At 44.0% G+C, this 18194-nt stretch overlaps 1 protein-coding gene across 2 annotated transcripts in view; it reads left to right on the top strand.

Moving 5' to 3' along the window:
• LOC127862220 (HEAT repeat-containing protein 1-like) overlaps positions 1-18194 on the top strand; it is a 96365-nt gene that overhangs the window by 76865 nt on the left and 1306 nt on the right. For both annotated transcript variants that reach the window (XM_052401244.1, XM_052401246.1), the window contains exons 36-42: positions 261-345; positions 1834-1968; positions 3178-3353; positions 5429-5526; positions 6017-6174; positions 14732-14890; positions 17661-17769. In XM_052401244.1, coding sequence (XP_052257204.1) covers positions 261-345; positions 1834-1968; positions 3178-3353; positions 5429-5526; positions 6017-6174; positions 14732-14890; positions 17661-17769 — 920 coding nt within the window. The remainder of the gene's footprint in view (positions 1-260; positions 346-1833; positions 1969-3177; positions 3354-5428; positions 5527-6016; positions 6175-14731; positions 14891-17660; positions 17770-18194) is intronic.

The raw sequence follows: 18194 nt of genomic DNA, 5'->3' as shown, positions 1-18194 counted from the left end.
TGACATGAATATAGCAACTTGATGCATTTTACGACATTTGGCATCAGTTAGATATTGATAATTACATTGGCAAGCTGTAGTTTTAACGGAATTTCTTATTTCTACAGTTGAACCGATACCTCAGTTATTTATTAATGTTATATACATGTACTCATGAGAGTTGAGGCCCTTTACTTCTCTGCTTTTTATAATATTAAGAATAATGTATTCCGGTTTATGAGTAACAAGACTTATATTTTATGTGTTTTTTTGGTAACCAGGGCAACCTTGTCTACCAGTCTTCCCACCAGAGTGCTGTTACCCGTGGTTACAGAATGCTACTCAAGCCTGGTTAATACTAGCAAGGTAACACAATATTCTTACAATCAGGGATCATATTTTCCCTCAACATCAATCGGTCTGGATTTAAATGGGGGGAAAGTGTCCCAAAATTTATATCCGAAATCATGAAAAATTACGTTAAAATATATACCATTGATCCATTCATGAAGGTGGTATAATAAATGTACAAGTTGAATTCCCTTAAGCATGTTTAAAACGGAACATACGTGTTTTCTCAATTGGTTTTATCATTTGCTATTTCATGTGTTGTTTTATCTGACTTTTTTTGTCCCCCACTATAGTAGTGAGGGACATATTGTATTGCCCTGTCTGTTGGTCTGTTGGTCTGTTGGTTGGTTGGTTTGCGCCAACTTTAACATTTTGCAATAACTTTTGCTATATTGAAGATAGCAACTTCATATTTGGCATGCATGTGTATCTCATGAAGCTGCACATTTTGAGTGGTGAAAGGTCAAGGTCATCCTTCAAGGTCAGAGGTCAAATATATGTGGCCAAAATCGCTCATTTTATGAATACTTTTGCAATATTGAAGATAGCAACTTGATATTTGGCATGCATGTGTATCTCATGGAGCTGCACATTGTGAGTGGTGAAAGGTCAAGGTCATCCTTCAAGGTCAGAGGTCAAATATATGTGGTCCAAATCGCTTATTTTATGAATACTTTTGCAATGTTGAAGATAGCAACTTTATATTTGGCATGCATGTGTATCTCATGGAGCTGCACATTTTGAGTGGTGAAAGGTCAAGGTCATCCTTCAAGGTCAGAGGTCAAATATATGTGGCCCAAATTGCTTATTTTATGAATACTTTTGCAATATTGAAGATAGCAACTTGATATTTTGCATGCATGTGTATCTCATGGAGCTGCACATTTTGAGTGGTGAAAGGTCAAGGTCATCCTTCAAGGTCAAATATATGGGTCAAAATTGCGCATGTAATGTCACTTCTGCAATATTGAAGCTAGCAATTTTATATTTGAAATGCGTGTGTATCTCAAGGAGCTGCACATTTTGAGTGGTGAAGGGTCAAGGTCAAGGTCATCCTACAAGGTCAAACGTCATAAAGGGTTTCACAAACAAATCTTGTTTTATCTTTGTCAATTACAAGTGTGAAGCACGAGTGATTTGAAACCACATATCTAAACTTCCGGTCGTGGGTTATTCAACAACAAACGATTAAGCTCATGAATTATTTCGATTCTAACACGATTTTTACTAAAGATTTATACAATGTATATTATTTTTCTTGTGTACTATTTTATGTGAAGTTACGCCAATAAAATAACTGTTGGCTGTTCTGTCGATCAGATCCACGACTTTCATTCATTTATTTTAGTCAATGAAATTAGTCTAAACATTCATACTTTATGCCGTATATAGTATAATATGAGTTGTGACACTGACAAACAACACAATGTCATATATTGTAAGTTGCATTTGGCCAGGGTTTTCTCAGAGCAAGGCTTATTTGTATTTTGTCTCCACTGACAGATGGGTGTGGTGTCACTGATGTCCCTGTTTGGGGACCACATCTCACACATCACGAGGGAGGACCTAGCCAGCCACATGACATCACTGCAGACTTTCTTCCTGCGCTGCCTCGACATCAGAACTGACTTCCCAGAGGTTGGTTTGTTAGGCATCCTTTTTTGTTTTAAATGAAACACCTATAGTTGTTGGGCCGACATGCGATTTGATAGGTGGATGGAATACAAGAATAAAATGTCCACTGATTTTTGTAAAATGCTGCATTTTCAGCAGAAATGTACACAAATTATCTGTAATTCTATTTGATGTGCTAGTCATGCACTTATGACCACATTCACTTCATATTTGTAAATTATATTTGTCTTGTTCTGAGAAAACTGGGCTTAATTCATGTGCGTATAGTGTCGTCCCAGATTAGCCTGTGCAGTCCGCACAGGCTAATCAGGGACGACACTTTCCGCCTCTACTTGATTTTCGCTAAGGAGGGACTTACTTGATACTAAAAATACCATTAAAGCGGAAAGTGTCGTCCCTGATTAGCCTGTGTGGACTGCACAGGCTAATCTGGGACGCCACTTTACGCACATAAATTAAGCCCAGTTTTCTCAGAACAAGACACATATGTTTCGCTTATTTTTGTGTCTTATGTTTGATTCTATAATATATTACATATTGTGGTCAAATTGTTTGTTGAATCTTTTTTTTTCAATAAACATGATGAATTCATAGATGGTCATTAATAGTATGGCATACATCCAAACATTAACTGATGCTGTGCAACCAATAGAATTTGTCAGACACTAATTTTCTCTGATTGCCTAAGGTAAGCTGAAAGAACAAATCTCATGATCAAAGAACGTTCCTGTCTTAAGTCTTTGACAGGACATTTAAAGAAAAATTTAGCATAAGTGATGTTTTTTAATTTAAAACTGAGTAGAAATAACAATTGAATTTACTCAAGTTAAGATAAATATGCTAGAGGAATAGCTAATACAAATATTGTGCCTGATAACCTATAATAGCCCATGAAAGCTTGAAAACATCTTTAAGCTGCATTCTGTGATAAAACGTTTACTTCATGTGCGTAAAGTGTCTTCCCAGATTAGCCTGTGCAGTCTGCACAGGCTAATCAGGGATGAAACTTTCTCCCTTAACAGGATTTTTACTAAGAAAAGACGTCCTTTTAATGAAAAATACCATAAAAGTGGAAAGAGTCCACCCAAATTAGCCTGTGTGGACTACACAGTCTAATCTGGAAAGACTTTTTATGCACATGCATTATGAGAGAGGATATATGGCTAATATCTATTGGGTATCTTGAAATGTTTTTTGTTTTTCCTATTGAAGCTCTCGAATAAAAAGGTGCTGGAGCTAGAAGGGGTTACCATGGATACCATCATTGCCATGGTGCTCAAGCTATCAGAGGCCACGTTCAAGCCTTTCCTCTTCAAGGTGTTTGACTGGGCAACAACCATCGATGACTGCCGGGAGAGGGTCCTCGTGTTCTATCGTCTCACAGACAGGTAGGCCGGGAGAGTGTCCTTGTGTTCTATGGTCTCACAGACAGGTAGGCCGGGAGAGGGTCCTTGTGTTCGATCGTCTCACAGACAGGTAGGCTAGGAGAGGGTCCTTGTGTTCTATTGTCTCACAGACAGGTAGGCCAGGAGAGGGTCCTTGTGTTCTATCCTCTCACAGACAGGTAGGCCAGGAGAGGGTCCTTGTGTTCTATCGACTCACAGACAGGTAGGCTGGGAGACTGTCCTTGTGTTCTATCGTCTCACAGACAGGTAGGCTGGGAGAGGGTTCTTGTGTTCTATCGTCTCACAGACAGGTAGGCGGGGAGAGGGTCCTTGTGTTCTATCGACTCACAGACAGGTAGGCCGGGAGAGGGTCCTTGTGTTCTATCGACTCACAGACAGGTAGGCCGGGAGAGGGTCCTTGTGTTCTATCCTCTCACAGACATGTAGGCCGGGAGAGGGTCCTTGTGTTCTATCCTCTCACAGACAGGTAGGCCGGGAGAGGGTCCTTGTGTTCTATCGTCTCACAGAAAGGTAGGCCAGGAGAGGGTCCTTGTGTTCTATCGACTCACAGACAGGTAGGCCGGGAGAGGGTCCTCGTGTTCTATCATCTCACAGACAGGTAGGCCAGGAGAGGGTCCTTGTGTTCTATCGTCTCACAGACAGGTAGGCCAGGAGAGTGTCCTTGTGTTCTATCGTCTCACAGACAGGTAGGCTGGGAGAGGGTCCTTGTGTTCTATCGTCTCACAGACAGGTAGGCCAGGAGAGTGTCCTTATGTTCTGTCGTCTCACAGACAGGTAGGCCAGGAGAGGGTCCTCGTGTTCTATCGTCTCACAGACAGGTAGGCTGGGAGAGGGTCCTTGTGTTCTATCGTCTCACAGACAGGTAGGCCGGGAGAGTGTCCTTGTGTTCTATTGTCTCACAGACAGGTAGGCCGGGAGAGTGTCCTTGTGTTCTATCGTCTTACAGACAGGTAGGCTGGGAGAGTGTCCTTGTGTTCTATCGTCTCACAGACAGGTAGGCCGGGAGAGGGTCCTTGTGTCCTATCGTCTCACAGACAGGTAGGCCAGGAGAGGGTCCTTGTGTTCTATCGTCTCACAGACAGGTAGGCCGGGAGAGTGTCCTTGTGTTCTATTGTCTCACAGACAGGTAGGCCAGGAGAGGGTCCTTGTGTTCTATTGTCTCACAGACAGGTAGGCCAGGAGAGGGTCCTTGTGTTCTATCGTCTCACAGACAGGTAGGCCGGTAGAGGGTCCTTGTGTTCTATTGTCTCACAGACAGGTAGGCCGGGAGAGGGTCCTTGTGTTCTATCGTCTCACAGACAGGTAGGCCGGGAGAGGGTCCTCGTGTTCCATTGTCTCACAGACAGGTAGGCCGGGAGAGGGTACTTGTGTTCTATTGTCTCACAGACAGGTAGGCCGGGAGAGGGTCCTTGTGTTCTATCGTCTCACAGACAGGTAGGCCGGGAGAGGGTACTTGTGTTCTATTGTCTCACAGACAGGTAGGCCGGGAGAGGGTCCTTGTGTTCTATCATCTCACAGACAGGTAGGCCGGGAGAGGGTCCTCGTGTTCTATTGTCTCACAGACAGGTAGGCCGGGAGAGGGTACTTGTGTTCTATTGTCTCACTGACAGGTAGGCCGGGAGAGGGTCCTTGTGTTCTATCATCTCACAGACAGGTAGGCCGGGAGAGGGTCCTTGTGTTCTATCGTCTCACAGACAGGTAGGCCGGGAGAGGGTCCTCGTGTTTTATTGTCTCACAAACAGGTTGTTTTCTAAACATCGGAAACTGCTTAAGTTGCTGCAAACTAAACCACAATTGGTAACATAATGTAACCCTGATTCATGCACATGAGCCTGAAATATTATATTTACTGGCCCTGAAAAGCTTAGCCTGAATCTCAAACTGATATCTGTAGGCGGAAATTGACAGTAAATTTCAAATATCCTTTTTATGCTGTAGGTGTTGTCCCTAATTATCTTGTGCTCACTGCACAAGCTTATCTGACACAACACTTTCCGCACATGCATTATGCATTTGCATGGGTTTTTCCCAGAGCTAGTTTTAATTACATGTTGCAGACTGTCAGAGAAGCTGCGTAGCCTGTTCACGCTGTTTGCCGGACACGTCGTAGACCATGCTGCAAAAATACTCGATGAGAATAACTCCATAAAGACGGGTTAGAACAATACTTGCACAGAGATATTATTAAGATTAAAAGTATTCTTAATCTTACACATAAAACCAACAGACATCAGAGCTAATAATTATGAGACACTATTTAAAATAATGACTTATGTTTTAAACTAGAAGTGTTTTCCAGTTTTGCGTCTTAGTGTCAAAAAAGCGCATATTTATTAAAAAGTACCTAGTTGAAAATGTCTGTAAACAAACACTTCATTAATTATGAACATATTTTATTGATTGTAAACTTATAACTTTAATTTAAAATAAAGAACGCCATTGGAAAATTATGTGAATCAATATCAAAGCTGGTTTCTCTCTTTTCTTGGTGTTCTCAGACTGCTCTTGCCAATTAGTATGTATGTTTCAAGACTAAGAGGATGAAACTATCATACTGTTATGTGTATCCAATATGGAATAAGTAAATAGAGGTAAAAGTTGTTTGTTAAATTCTCTAATTACATAATCGTTACCTGTGATTTTAGGCAAGAAGTTCTTCCCATCAGACAAGGCAAAGCGTCGTAAGTCGTGTCTGCTGCTGCAGTATGTACTTGGCACGGTCACCAAGTGCTGCCTGTACGACACTCAGGGTTTTGTCACCAGGGAGCGCTTTGACCTTCTCATGCAGCCACTTGTCGATCAGGTACATTTCCTGTTTTGTACATATTTGGAGATCTTCTCCAAACTTTTTATGTCCCCCACCACTATACAATGTAGTGGTGGACATATTGTTTTTGCCCTGTCTGTTGGTCTGTACGTTGGTCTGTTTGGTCAAACTTTAACATTTGCCATAACTTTTGCAAAATTGAAGATAGCAACTTCATATTTGGCATTCATGTGTATCTCATGGAGCTGCACATTTTGAGTGCTGGAAGGTCTAGGTCATCCTTCAAGGTCAAAAAAAAAAAGTCAAAGCAGCAAAGAAGGGGGCATAGTGTTTCTGACAAACACATTTCTTGTTTTCTGTTTATAGATGGTTAAGTGTTTTAATAGCTTAATTACGTTACCTGCTATCTAATTGCTACTTACTCCGAAGGATCGTAATTTATCCGGAAACTTTCTGTCCGAATCCCACACACTTTTCATAAACCCGTCGGGTCAGAACGGTCACATAGTGCCGTGTAACCAAAACGGGATATTACCCAGAAACCATCACTCTTATTCCGGATAGCGTTATACAAGGCCAACATTTTTGTTGTTTACTTAATTGTTGCTCTGTTTCGCTGGATTCTTCTGTTTTACAGAACTAGAGAAGTTTTGAATTGTGTTAAAATATTCTCTGTATATATATTCGATTATTTCTGTATTGTTTTGTGATTTTGTTTGTTTGTTTAAGGCAAAATATGCCTCAAACACGTGGTTCGTGTGGCCACATAAGAGCAGCATGGGACAACCCTGATAGCTGCCTTTCGTGTGCCGGATGCAACCAGGACAACTGCTGCCCTTTCTGTGAGAATTGGTCTATAGATACCTGGGCCAGCGTAGACCTTTCAAGAGCCGGAGACGCAACATGCGTGGATCAGGTCAAAGTAGGGAAAGTTCGGTTAGCCGTGACTTTTCCCCACACGACCACGACCACATGCCATCAGGAGATGTCATGCATCGGTCCTTGCTCGGTGACGACACCGGACAAAATTTGCCTGGTCCGTTCATCGGGAACGACCATTTGACCGGTCCGGAGACTTCACCGGTCATCGATCAACATTGACCGGTCCAGTCACTGGTCATGCTATGACCGGTGTCGTCACCGGTCATATTATGACCGGTCCGGTCACCTGTCAACCGGTCATTGACCGGTCCGGTCACCGGTCATGCTATGACCGGTCCGGTCATTGACAGGTCCGGTCATTGACAGGTCCGGTCACCGGTCATGTTATGATCGGCACCGGTCATGTTATGACCGATCCGGTCACCGGGTCCAGGTTTGTGCCACAGACCGTTCCGGTCACCGCAGATGTTGACACTACCTTGTCATTACTCCACAAATGTAGACGCAGTCGCGTTTCTACTGTGAGTCACAGACATAAACGCATAGTGTCTGATGTTTCCGGCTACTCCTCAACCTAGGGCTTGTCGTCGTATGACTCATCGTCTACTTCAACTAGCCCTCATCATTATCGGAGTGGACGTCGTTCACGCTCAACGAGTGTTTCTCGGCGTAGATTGCCTCGTAAAGAGCGATCACGCCAGCGCTCTGGGAGACGTTCGATCAGGAAACATCATTCCCAGCGCCGCCGAACAGTGTCTCGGCATCGCAGGGATAAGGGACATAGATCTTCCTCTATTAGACGCTCCCGGACCTCTCGGTCCCCTAGGCTATCCTTCTCTGAGGAATCTATTGACACCCTTCCACGTGTGTCGGCCTCTATTTTGGCCTCAACACACACTTCAGCCGTTCCTACAACCACTGAGCATAATTTGTATTCAAACACTAGTTCGCATACATATCAGGCTTTAGGTACAGGGGTTAACCTAACCACTTCGGCTGCGTTTTCAGCCCCACGGGTCTCTTCCACATTGCATAGAAGTATACCCCGTGCTGCCGCTACACCATCAAATCCCAATACTTTGTGGATCCAACAGTCGCCGGGAATCTTTGTCCCATTTCCGACTGATCCTTTACCAGCGACCGCTGGTATTCAAAGTGAGTCTGCTGACTTGATCTCTGATAGACCTAACTCACCAGCTATATCTTTGATGGTGCCGGAAAACGATCCTCTCATGATAGAAGCGGATGAATCTAGTATTCCTACTTCTGTATCCACCGGTTTCAATCAATCCAGACGGTTCGATTGAGGAGGGTTCGGAGTCTAATGAGGCCGAACTTTATTATTTGGCCTCCATCAATCAGGTTTACGAACTAATGTTCAATACCGTAGATGAGGACTTCTGCCCCCGCCCTTCCTTGTCTCTTACAGGATCTGCTGTTACCGTAACAGAACAGGTAGCCTGCAGATGGGAGCCCGGCAAGATAAGTAAGGCGACTTCTCGAGTGGATCTCCGCCTTCATATTGGCTCTTCCACAATGGCTGTATTCCAGTCACTTGAGCCAGCCAATAAACCTTCGCCATCTCCATGGAAAGCCCCTAAAGAGCTGATGGAGCCTAAACAGATGGACGGCGGTAAAAGTTATAAGGCCCCGGTACCCGACCCTTCTACCGGTTTGGATCTTTCCAAACTTCCGGTTCCTGATGCTGACATAAGTAAGCTATCCCTTACAATGCCTTCATCATCTACCCATACAGCAGTCCCTCTTTCCCTGTTGGAAAATTGGGAGCTGAGAGAACGCCGTTCCATAGGTCTGGCTAACCAGCTAGATCTCATGGCAGCCACAGCCTTAGACTTGGTTTGGGAGCTATCTGATTCAATCCCAGAGGAGCTCCGTGCCTTGTTGATACACCTTTCACATACTACGCAGTGTTTATCACACAATGCTGCGTCGTCTATGTCTGAGATGTTAAGGCTTCGGAGAGACCTCATCCTCTCTTCCTTGCCCAATAATTTCCTTTTGGAAACAGGCGTTAACTCCCTTCGAACTGCTCCACTAACAGCAGATTCTCTTTTCGGAGGGAGGATACAGTCAGCACTTACTGCTGATCGTGAAGATCAGATACATGCCTCCTTAGCTAGGAGCAACTCTGGCCAGCGCCCTGTGGTTTTTAAGCGCCCTGCTTCTAAGCCCCCAGGAGCCCCACCGGCCAAGAACGCTAAAAGGGACAGTTTCCCTACTAAGCGTCCGTCTGTTCCACGTCAGCCCACAAATAGGCCTCCTTTTCAGAACAGAACATCTTCCTATCGGAAGCCGTCTGTAAACCAAAATTGGAGTAAGGGCAAACCCAATGCGGACAAGAAGTCATTTAATCCTTCTTCCGGCAAGGGTGGACCTCCAAAAGGTCAGCCCTAGGTCATACCCCTTTCTATGGCCACAACCTCCGATGCCGGAGGTACCAGTCGGGGCCAGACTTATGCACTTCGCAAATCGATGGCTCCAAATAACTTCGGACATGTGGGTTCATTCCCTTGTCACACAAGGCCTCACTTTTCAATTCAAAAAAAGGCCCCCACTCTCTCGCGTCCCAATAGATCTGGTATCTCCGCATCCACAACTTCCAAACTCCATTCTCTGACTCCTGGAAAAACAGGCGGTAGAAAGGGTTCACGACCCTTGTTCTCCAGGATTTTACAGTTGCCTTTTCCTTGTTCAAAAGAAAAGCGGCTCCTGGAGACCAGTCATAGACTTAAAAGTGTTCAACACGTTTCTAGTCAAACCTACTTTCAAGATGGAGACTCCTGCCTTCATTCGGCGCTCCATCAAACCCATGCACTGGGGGGTTTCCTTGGACCTGGAAGATGCATTCTTCCATGTTCCTATCCATCCCAACTACCGGAAGTACCTGTGCTTCTCCTTTCAAGGCCAGGTCTACCAGTTTCGGGCGATGCCCTTTGGATTGGCCACAGCTCCACGAGTTTTCACCAAACTCATGGCCGCAGTGGGCGCACACCTCCGATTACACGGGGTTCAACTGCTTCAGTATTTCGACGATTGGCTCTTACACCAGCTCGATCGTCGACTGCTTCTGCTACACCTAGAGTTCTCTTGGAAGGAGCTCCTTTCTTTAGGACTCCTCAATGCAGCCAAGTCAGACCTCATTCCCTCTCAGGATTTCATATTCGTGGGAATGAATTTTCTGACCCACATCAATCAGGTCAGGGTCTCACCCCTACGTGTATCAGACCTTCTTTTGAAGGTCAGATGGGTGCTGTCCCAATCTCATAACACAGCTCAAGATTTCCTCTCACTCAACGGTATCCTGAGCTCTGTAGCAGACTTCGTGCAGTTGGGACGTCTCTTCCTACGTCCTCTTCAGCACTATCTCTCAGCTCCATGGAAATGGTCTCCAGACAATCTTCTAACACAGATTCCCATCCTTCCGTCCTTAGTCCCCCACCTTCAATGGTGGCTAGACGAGGAGACCCTGTTGGCAGGAGTACCGCTTCTTCCCCCGCAACCTTCTTTACATCTCATAACGGATGCGAGCATGGAAGGTTGGGGCGCTCACCTGGAACCCCGCAGCCTGACATTATCAGGATTGTGGTCTCCTCAGGAGTCTCACCTGCACATAAACAATCTCGAAATGCGAGCAGTCTTTCTAGCTGTTTCTCAATTCCAATCACATCTTCGGGACTCCTGTGTGATGGTATCAACAGACAACACATCAGTCGTGGCTTACATCCAGAAACAGGGAGGTACACACTCTCACTCCCTGTATCTGGAAACAAGGAACTTACTTGTTCTTTGCAAGAGCCTCAACGTCTCTCTCTTGTCCAAACACATACCAGGTCGTCTCAACGCCCTGGCGGACGGTTTGTCTCGCAAACAATAGTTACTTCCATCGGAGTGGACACTTCATCAGGAAGTGGCCAACCAGATTTTCCTCACATTCGGTTATCCACTGGTCGACCTGTTTGCAACCAGAGACAACCACAGACTTCCTCTGTATGCGAGTCCAGTGTACAAACCAGCAGCATGGGCGGTAGACGCGCTTTTTTTTATTGGGATCAACTGGACGCTTACGCTTATCCCCCACCAATTCTAATTCCACAAATCTTAAGGAAAATCAGTGTGTGCTCTTGCCGGATCCTCCTGATAGCCCCTTGGTGGCCCAGGAGATCCTGGTTCAACGACCTTCTCGGTCTCCTGTGCGAATTTCCCAGGGAACTCCCGCACAGGTCAGATGTCCTATCTCAGAGAGGCAGACTTCACGTGGATCCATACATGTTCCACTTACACGTCTGGCCGTTTTCAGGCAATCCCTGCAGAAGAAACGCTTTTCTGTCAGGGCTTCAACGCTCGTTGCCTCTGCAAGGAGAAAGTCCACCAGAGCAGTCAATGATGCTCGCTGGAAACTCATCTCTAATTGGTGTGTTGGATGGAAAATTGATCCCCTCAATCCCTCTGCTAGACGCATAGCGGATTTTCTAATCTATCTCTTTGATGATAAGAAATTTTCTCTTAGCTCCATCAAAGGATACAGATCTGTGCTTTTGCATACCTTGGCTTTTCGTAAGTCATCACAAGTCTGTGCTGAACCAGCCATTTCGGAACTGATCCGAGCCATGGAACTTAAACGTCCTGTGTCTCGTTCTCTTACCCCCAAATGGGATTTGGCTTGTGTTCTTGGATCGCTTATTAAAGCTCCCTATGAACCCCTTAATCAGGCTTCTTTACAGTTCCTAATCTGGAAGACCGTTTTCCTTCTTACCATGGCTTCATCCAAACGTAGAAGTGAAATTCATGCTCTTTCTATCGAAGAAAGCCATCTTCGTTTTGATTCCTCCGATGGCTCTGTCACTTTTTTGTGTCAGCCAGGATTCCTTGCTAAAAATCAACTCCCCTCAATGGCTTCTAAACCCTTCAAGGTCCCAAGTCTTTCTAGAACTTGTGGAAATGAAGATGAAGATAGACTCCTCTGCCCTGTCAGGTCTTTGAAGTTCTATCTTAGTAGAGTTAAGTCTATTCGAGGTTCTCGCAAGAGACTCTTCATTCCCTTAAGAGGGGGGGGGGGGGGCCATGTGTCTGCGGCTTCTATTTCTATTTGGGTAGCCTCGACTATAAAAAGGGCTTACTCTTCTCTTTCATCAAGGGATTCATCCCTTTTTAAGATTAGACCGCATGAATTACGAGCAATGTCGGCTTCGTGGGCGTATATTAATCATACCCCACTCTCTGACGTGCTTCAAGCTGCTTTCTGGAAGAATCAGACCACCTTTTCATCTTTTTATCTTCGTTCTCTGGAGTGCCAACAGGACAACTTGTATCTGTTGGGCCCCCTTGTGGTTGCACAAACGGTAGTATCTTCTACGGCATAGGTATATTACGCTTATCCGTGAATAAAGTTAATACCGTAATAACGAAAATTAGCTGAGAACCCGAGATATGGGTTCCGCTGTGATGGGGAGATTTTCACGAACCTTCCCACCGCAGCTGCAAAGTCAGCAATTAGATAGCAGGTAACATAATTAAGCTATTTAAACAAATTTTTATAGTAAAATTCATTTTAATTAGTAATTACTTACCTGCTATCGGTAAGTCCCACCTCCCACCCCGCTCTTCGTATAATATTTTCATATTGTTTATTGGAATAAGAGTGATGGTTTCTGAGAATATCCCGTTTTGGTTACTCGGCACTATGTGACCGTTCTGACCTGACCTGACAGGTTTATGAAAAGTGTGTGGGATTCGGACAGAAAGTTTCCGGAAAAATTACAATCCTTCGGAGTAAGTAGCAGTTAGATAGCAGGTAAATAATTACTAATTAAAATGAATTTTACTATAAAAAATTGTTTTAAGAAATCTTAAGCAGACATTGCTTACAGTTATGAAATTGTGTATTGAAAATTTCTGTGCTTGAATGCTGGTCATTTGAAAATTCATGTAACTCAATTAATGCACTGGAATAATTGTTTCATGAATATTTTTCATTAAACCCCCACAAACGAAGTTTAGGGGGGTATATAGGAGTGAACTTGTCTGTCGGTTGGTCCGTATTAAGTGTCCGCTCTCTAATTCAAGTAGTTTTAATCCGATCTTCACCAAACTTGGTCAGAAGTTGTATCTACATGATCTCAAGGCCAAGTTCGAACAAGGGCCATGCCAGATCAAAAACTAGGTTACAGGGTCACTTAGTACGGTTTACACATTGAGCATGATGTCGGCTCGTTATTTCAAGTAGTTTAAATCCGATCTTCACCACACTTGGTCAGAAGTTGTAACTAGATGCGTTTTTTAACATTCAGCATGGTGTCCTCTCTCTTATTCAAGTATTTTTCATCCGATCTTCACCAAACTTGGTCAGAAGTTTTATCTAGATGATCTGAAGGCCAAGTTCGAACATGGGCCATGCCAGATCAAAAACTAGGTTACAGGGTCACTTAGTACGGTTTACACATTGAGCATGATGTCGGCTCGTTATTTCAAGTAGTTTAAATCCGATCTTCACCACACTTGGTCAGAAGTTGTAACTAGATGATGTGTAGGTCAAGTTCGAACATGGGCCATGCTGAGTCAAAAACTAGGTCACTGGGTCACGTAGTATGTTTTAAACCTCACCATGTTGTCCGCTCTCTAATTCAAGTAGTTTTTAGCCAATCTTCACCAAAATTGGTCAGAAGTTGTATCTTGATAATGTCTAGGGCAAGTTTGAATATGGGTCATGTCGGGTCAAAAACAAGGTCACGGGGTCACTTAGTGCGTTTTAAACATCACAATGTTGTCCGCTCTCTAATTCAAGTAGTTTTCATCCAAACTTGGTCAGAAGTTGTATCGAGATGATGTCTAGGTCAAGTTTCAATATGGTTCATGCCAGGTCAAAAACTAGGTCACGGGGTATCTTAGTGCGTTTTAAACCTCACCATGTTGTCTGCTCTCTAATTCAAGTAGTTTTCATCCAATCCTCACCAAACTTGGTCACAAGTTTTATCTAAATGATCTCTAGGACAAGTTTGAACATGGGCCATTCTGGGCCTAAAACTAGGTCACGGGGTCACTTAGTGCGTTTTTTAACATTCAGCATGGTGTCCGCTCTCTAATTCAAGTAGTTTACATCCGATCTTCACCAAACTTGGTAAGAAGTTTATGGAGATTATCTTAAGGCCAAGTTAGAACATGGGCCTTTCTGGGTCAAAAACTACGTCAAGGGGTCACTTAGTGCGTTTTAAAAATTGAGCATGGGTCCGCTGTTTTTTGTGAAGACGACATGCAAAATATTATGTGTCAATGCGGCATGTGGGGGTATATGTCATTTCTGTGACAAAGCTCTAGTTCTTCTTAAACTCTTTTAACTAAATTAAACTTTTTGTGTTTGAGTTATGCCCTTTCTTGGAACAAAATCACTGTGTTTCTTTTTCTGTGTCTGTATAGCCTTTAAATTTGAGCCTCACTCTGACATAACAGGGTTTAATGCATGTGCATAAAGTGTCGGCCCAGATTAGCCTGTGCAGTCTGCACTGGCTAATCAGGGACAACACTTTCCGCTTTTATACTTTTTATTTAAAGGAATATTCTTTTTGACAAAAATCCAGTTATGACAGAAAGTGTCTTTCCTAATAAGCCTGTGGGGACTGCACAGGCTAATCTGTGACGACACTGCATGCATGCATTAAGTCCAATTTTCCCAGAACGCAATTTAATACAACTTCAGCTGGAGAACATGTCTGGTGGTGAGGAAGCCTACAGGTCTCGTACCAAGGACCATGTGGTGCCCTGCCTGGTACAGCTGTGCACAGCTGCGCAGGATGACTCCCTGTGGCAGTCCCTCAACTACCAGGTCTGTCTGAAGACCCGAGCCCAGGACCCACAGGTAAACTCATGTCACATTTAGTGGGCTTTCAGAGCTGTCAAGATTATTGGAGATCTTACTTAAACGTTTCCCACTCAGAGGCAAATTAAAAATGGCTATATGCAAGCAGTTAAACACCAGAACAGGTTTTATGCCGTTATTTTACTCATACGTATATTAAGGTTTGAAATTAATCTATCATGAAAGGTCTTAAATTTAAGTTGATTTTCTATTGGACTACAAAAATGTCAAAATAAATATCTGATAAGTAAAGGGTTAACATTACAAAGTCTTTACAAATATGTGGTTGCTATCAACACTTTGTCTGGAAAAAAATGTAAATTGTATCATGGACTCTAACCATAAAGTGTGTCTTACAAGAGTCTTACAAGTCTCACTTAGATCCCCTATCTGTCCTTAAGATGCTTCATTCAATCTGTGTTTGTTAAAAAGGAATCTGAAATATATCTCCTGTGAAAATGGGGTTATTGCCTTTGGTTGAAATGTTTTTCTTGAATATTACCACAACTGTGTATGCTAAGAAAAGTCTTTTTGTACTGTGTCGACTCATTTTTTTGTTTTGCGACTTCTAAAATAAAACTTAAGGGTTATATGAAGATTAGGGAGGTCGGTAAATAACCCTGTTGTTTTCACCATAATATTTAACACCCAGCTAATATTTAGTTTAAACCTATTTATTTTAGCTCGATTGCATCGGAAGCCTTAGGCTTATATAAAAGCTCTGGAGTCCGTTTCCTGGGCCTAGAACCAGTACTTGGTGTCTTTGGGGAAAATCTAAAGAACGCTCCCACGATGGGGATTGAACCCGTGGTATCCCGGTCGCTAGGCGGACACCATACCCATTACACCACGGCGACCTCTATATTTGCTTATATTTGAAGCTTTAGTAACAATAAACTAAACTTCCCCTCATACGTAACAAACTCTTCCACCTATTTTAAGACTAAATGATGTCCCAGATAGCTGGCAAAGAAATGTAGGAGTATAAGTGTGCCTTGTCTGGCAAAACTGGGCTAAATGCACGTGCTTAAAGTGTCATCCGAGTGTAACCTGCCCAGTCCACTTGAGCTGCTGCTTAGGGACATTGTGCTTCAATGTCAATTTTTGGTTAAAGGAAGTCTCTTTTAAATGAAAAGGTTTAAGAGGAAAGTGTCCTCACTGATTAGCCGGTGTGGACTTTACAGGCTAATCTGTGATGACCCTTTATAGAGATGCATTAAGGCCCAGTCTCCCAACCCAAGGCTGCAGTCGTGTATGTTACAAAGCTCTACTTATGTGAATGGTTGTCCCCCAAACCCAAGGCTGCAGTCATGTTTGTTACAAAGCTGTACTAAATGTGAATGGTTGTTCTCCAGTCCCCCCAACCCAAGGCCCCAGTCGTGTTTGTTACAAAGCTGTACTAATCTGAATGGTTGTTCTCCAGTCCCCCAACCCAAGGCCCAACTCCTGTTTGTTACAAAGCTCTACTTATGTGAATGGTTGTTCTCCAGTCCCCCAACCCAAGGCTGCAGTCGTGTATGTTACAAAGCTCTACTTATGTGAATGGTTGTCCCCCAAACCCAAGGCTGCAGTCATGTTTGTTACAAAGCTGTACTAAATGTGAATGGTTGTTCTCCAGTCCCCCCAACCCAAGGCCCCAGTCGTGTTTGTTACAAAGCTGTACTAATCTGAATGGTTGTTCTCCAGTCCCCCAACCCAAGGCCCAACTCCTGTTTGTTACAAAGCTCTACTTATGTGAATGGTTGTTCTCCAGTCCCCCAACCCAAGGCCCCAGTCGTGTTTGTTACAAAGCTCTACTTATGTGAATGGTTGTTCTCCAGTCCCCCAACCCAAGGCCCCAGTCGTGTTTGTTACAAAGCTCTACTTATGTGAATGGTTGTTCTCCAGTCCCCCAACCCAAGGCCCCAGTCGTGTTTGTTACAATGCTCTACTTATGTGAATGGTTGTTCTCCAGTCCCCCCAACCCAAGGCCCCAGTCGTGTTTGTTACAAAGCTCTACTAATGTGAATGGTTGTTCTCCAGTCCCCCACCCCAAGGCCCAACTCCTGTTTGTTACAAAGCTCTACTTATGTGAATGGTTGTTCTCCCCAGTCTCCCGACCTAAGGCCCCAGTCGTGTTTGTTACAAAGGTCTACTTATGTGAATGGTTGTTCTCCAGTTCCCCAACCCAAGGCCCAACTCCTGTTTGTTACAAAGCTCTACTAATGTGAATGGTTGTTCTCCAGTCCCCCACCCCAAGGCCCAACTCCTGTTTGTTACAAAGCTCTACTTATGTGAATGGTTGTTCTCCAGTCCCCCCAACCCAAGGCCCCAGTCGTGTTTGTTACAAAGCTCTGCTAATGTGAATGGTTGTTCTCCAGTTCCCCAACCCAAGGCCCAACTCCTGTTTGTTACAAAGCTCTACTTATGTGAATGGTTGTTCTCCCCAGTCTCCCGACCCAAGGCTCCAGTCCTGTTTGTTACAAAGCTCTACTTATGTGAATGGTTGTTCTCCTGTCCCCCAACCCAAGGCCCAAGTCCTGTTTGTTACAAAGCTCTACTTATGTGAATGGTTGTTTTTTCCCCAGTCTCCCGACCCAAGGCTCCAGTCCTGTTTGTTACAAAGCTGTACTAAATGTGAATGGTTGTTCTCCAGTCCCCCAACCCAAGGCCCCAGTCATGTTTGTTACAAAGCTATACTGATGTGAATGGTTGTTCTCCAGTCCCCCAACCCAAGGCCCCAGTCATGTTTGTTACAAAGCTATACTTATGTGAATGGTTGTTGTCCCAGGTGAAGCTGGCTGCTCTACTCACGCTGGATGAGCTGCACAGGAAGCTGGGGGAGGACTACATGCCATTGCTACCAGATACAGTCCCCTTCCTGGCAGAGCTTATGGAAGGTTAGAGAAAACTGTAGCTCTGTGAAAATGGGGTTTAATGCATGCGCGTTAAGTGTTTCCCAGATTAGCCTGTGATGTCCACACAAGCTAGTCAGGAACCACATTTTCTGCTGTTTTATTTTTCTTTCATTTAAAGAAAGTCTCTTACTACCAAAAGTCCAATTAAGGCAGAAAGTGTTTCCCTGATTAGCCTGTGCATTGACAGGCTAATCTTGAAAGATACTTTGCACACATGCATAAAAAAAACTTCATAGAGGAAAGCTCATTTCTTCGGATATTTTTCCTTCCTAGCTATCAAGATGTTCCTGGTTCAATCTCCACAATCAGAGTGTTGTAAGAGCTTATCCAAAGACCTGTCCAACCTTGGACATATCTGATAAAATTTCCTGAAGTCTGGTATCAGTTTAGAAACTGGCTGTCCTCGT

The sequence above is a fragment of the Dreissena polymorpha genome, chromosome 16 (assembly GCF_020536995.1).
Source record: "Dreissena polymorpha isolate Duluth1 chromosome 16, UMN_Dpol_1.0, whole genome shotgun sequence".
NCBI lineage: Eukaryota > Metazoa > Mollusca > Bivalvia > Myida > Dreissenidae > Dreissena > Dreissena polymorpha.
Note: the sequence above shows the minus strand (reverse complement) of the source record. Positions and strands in the feature narration are given on the sequence as shown.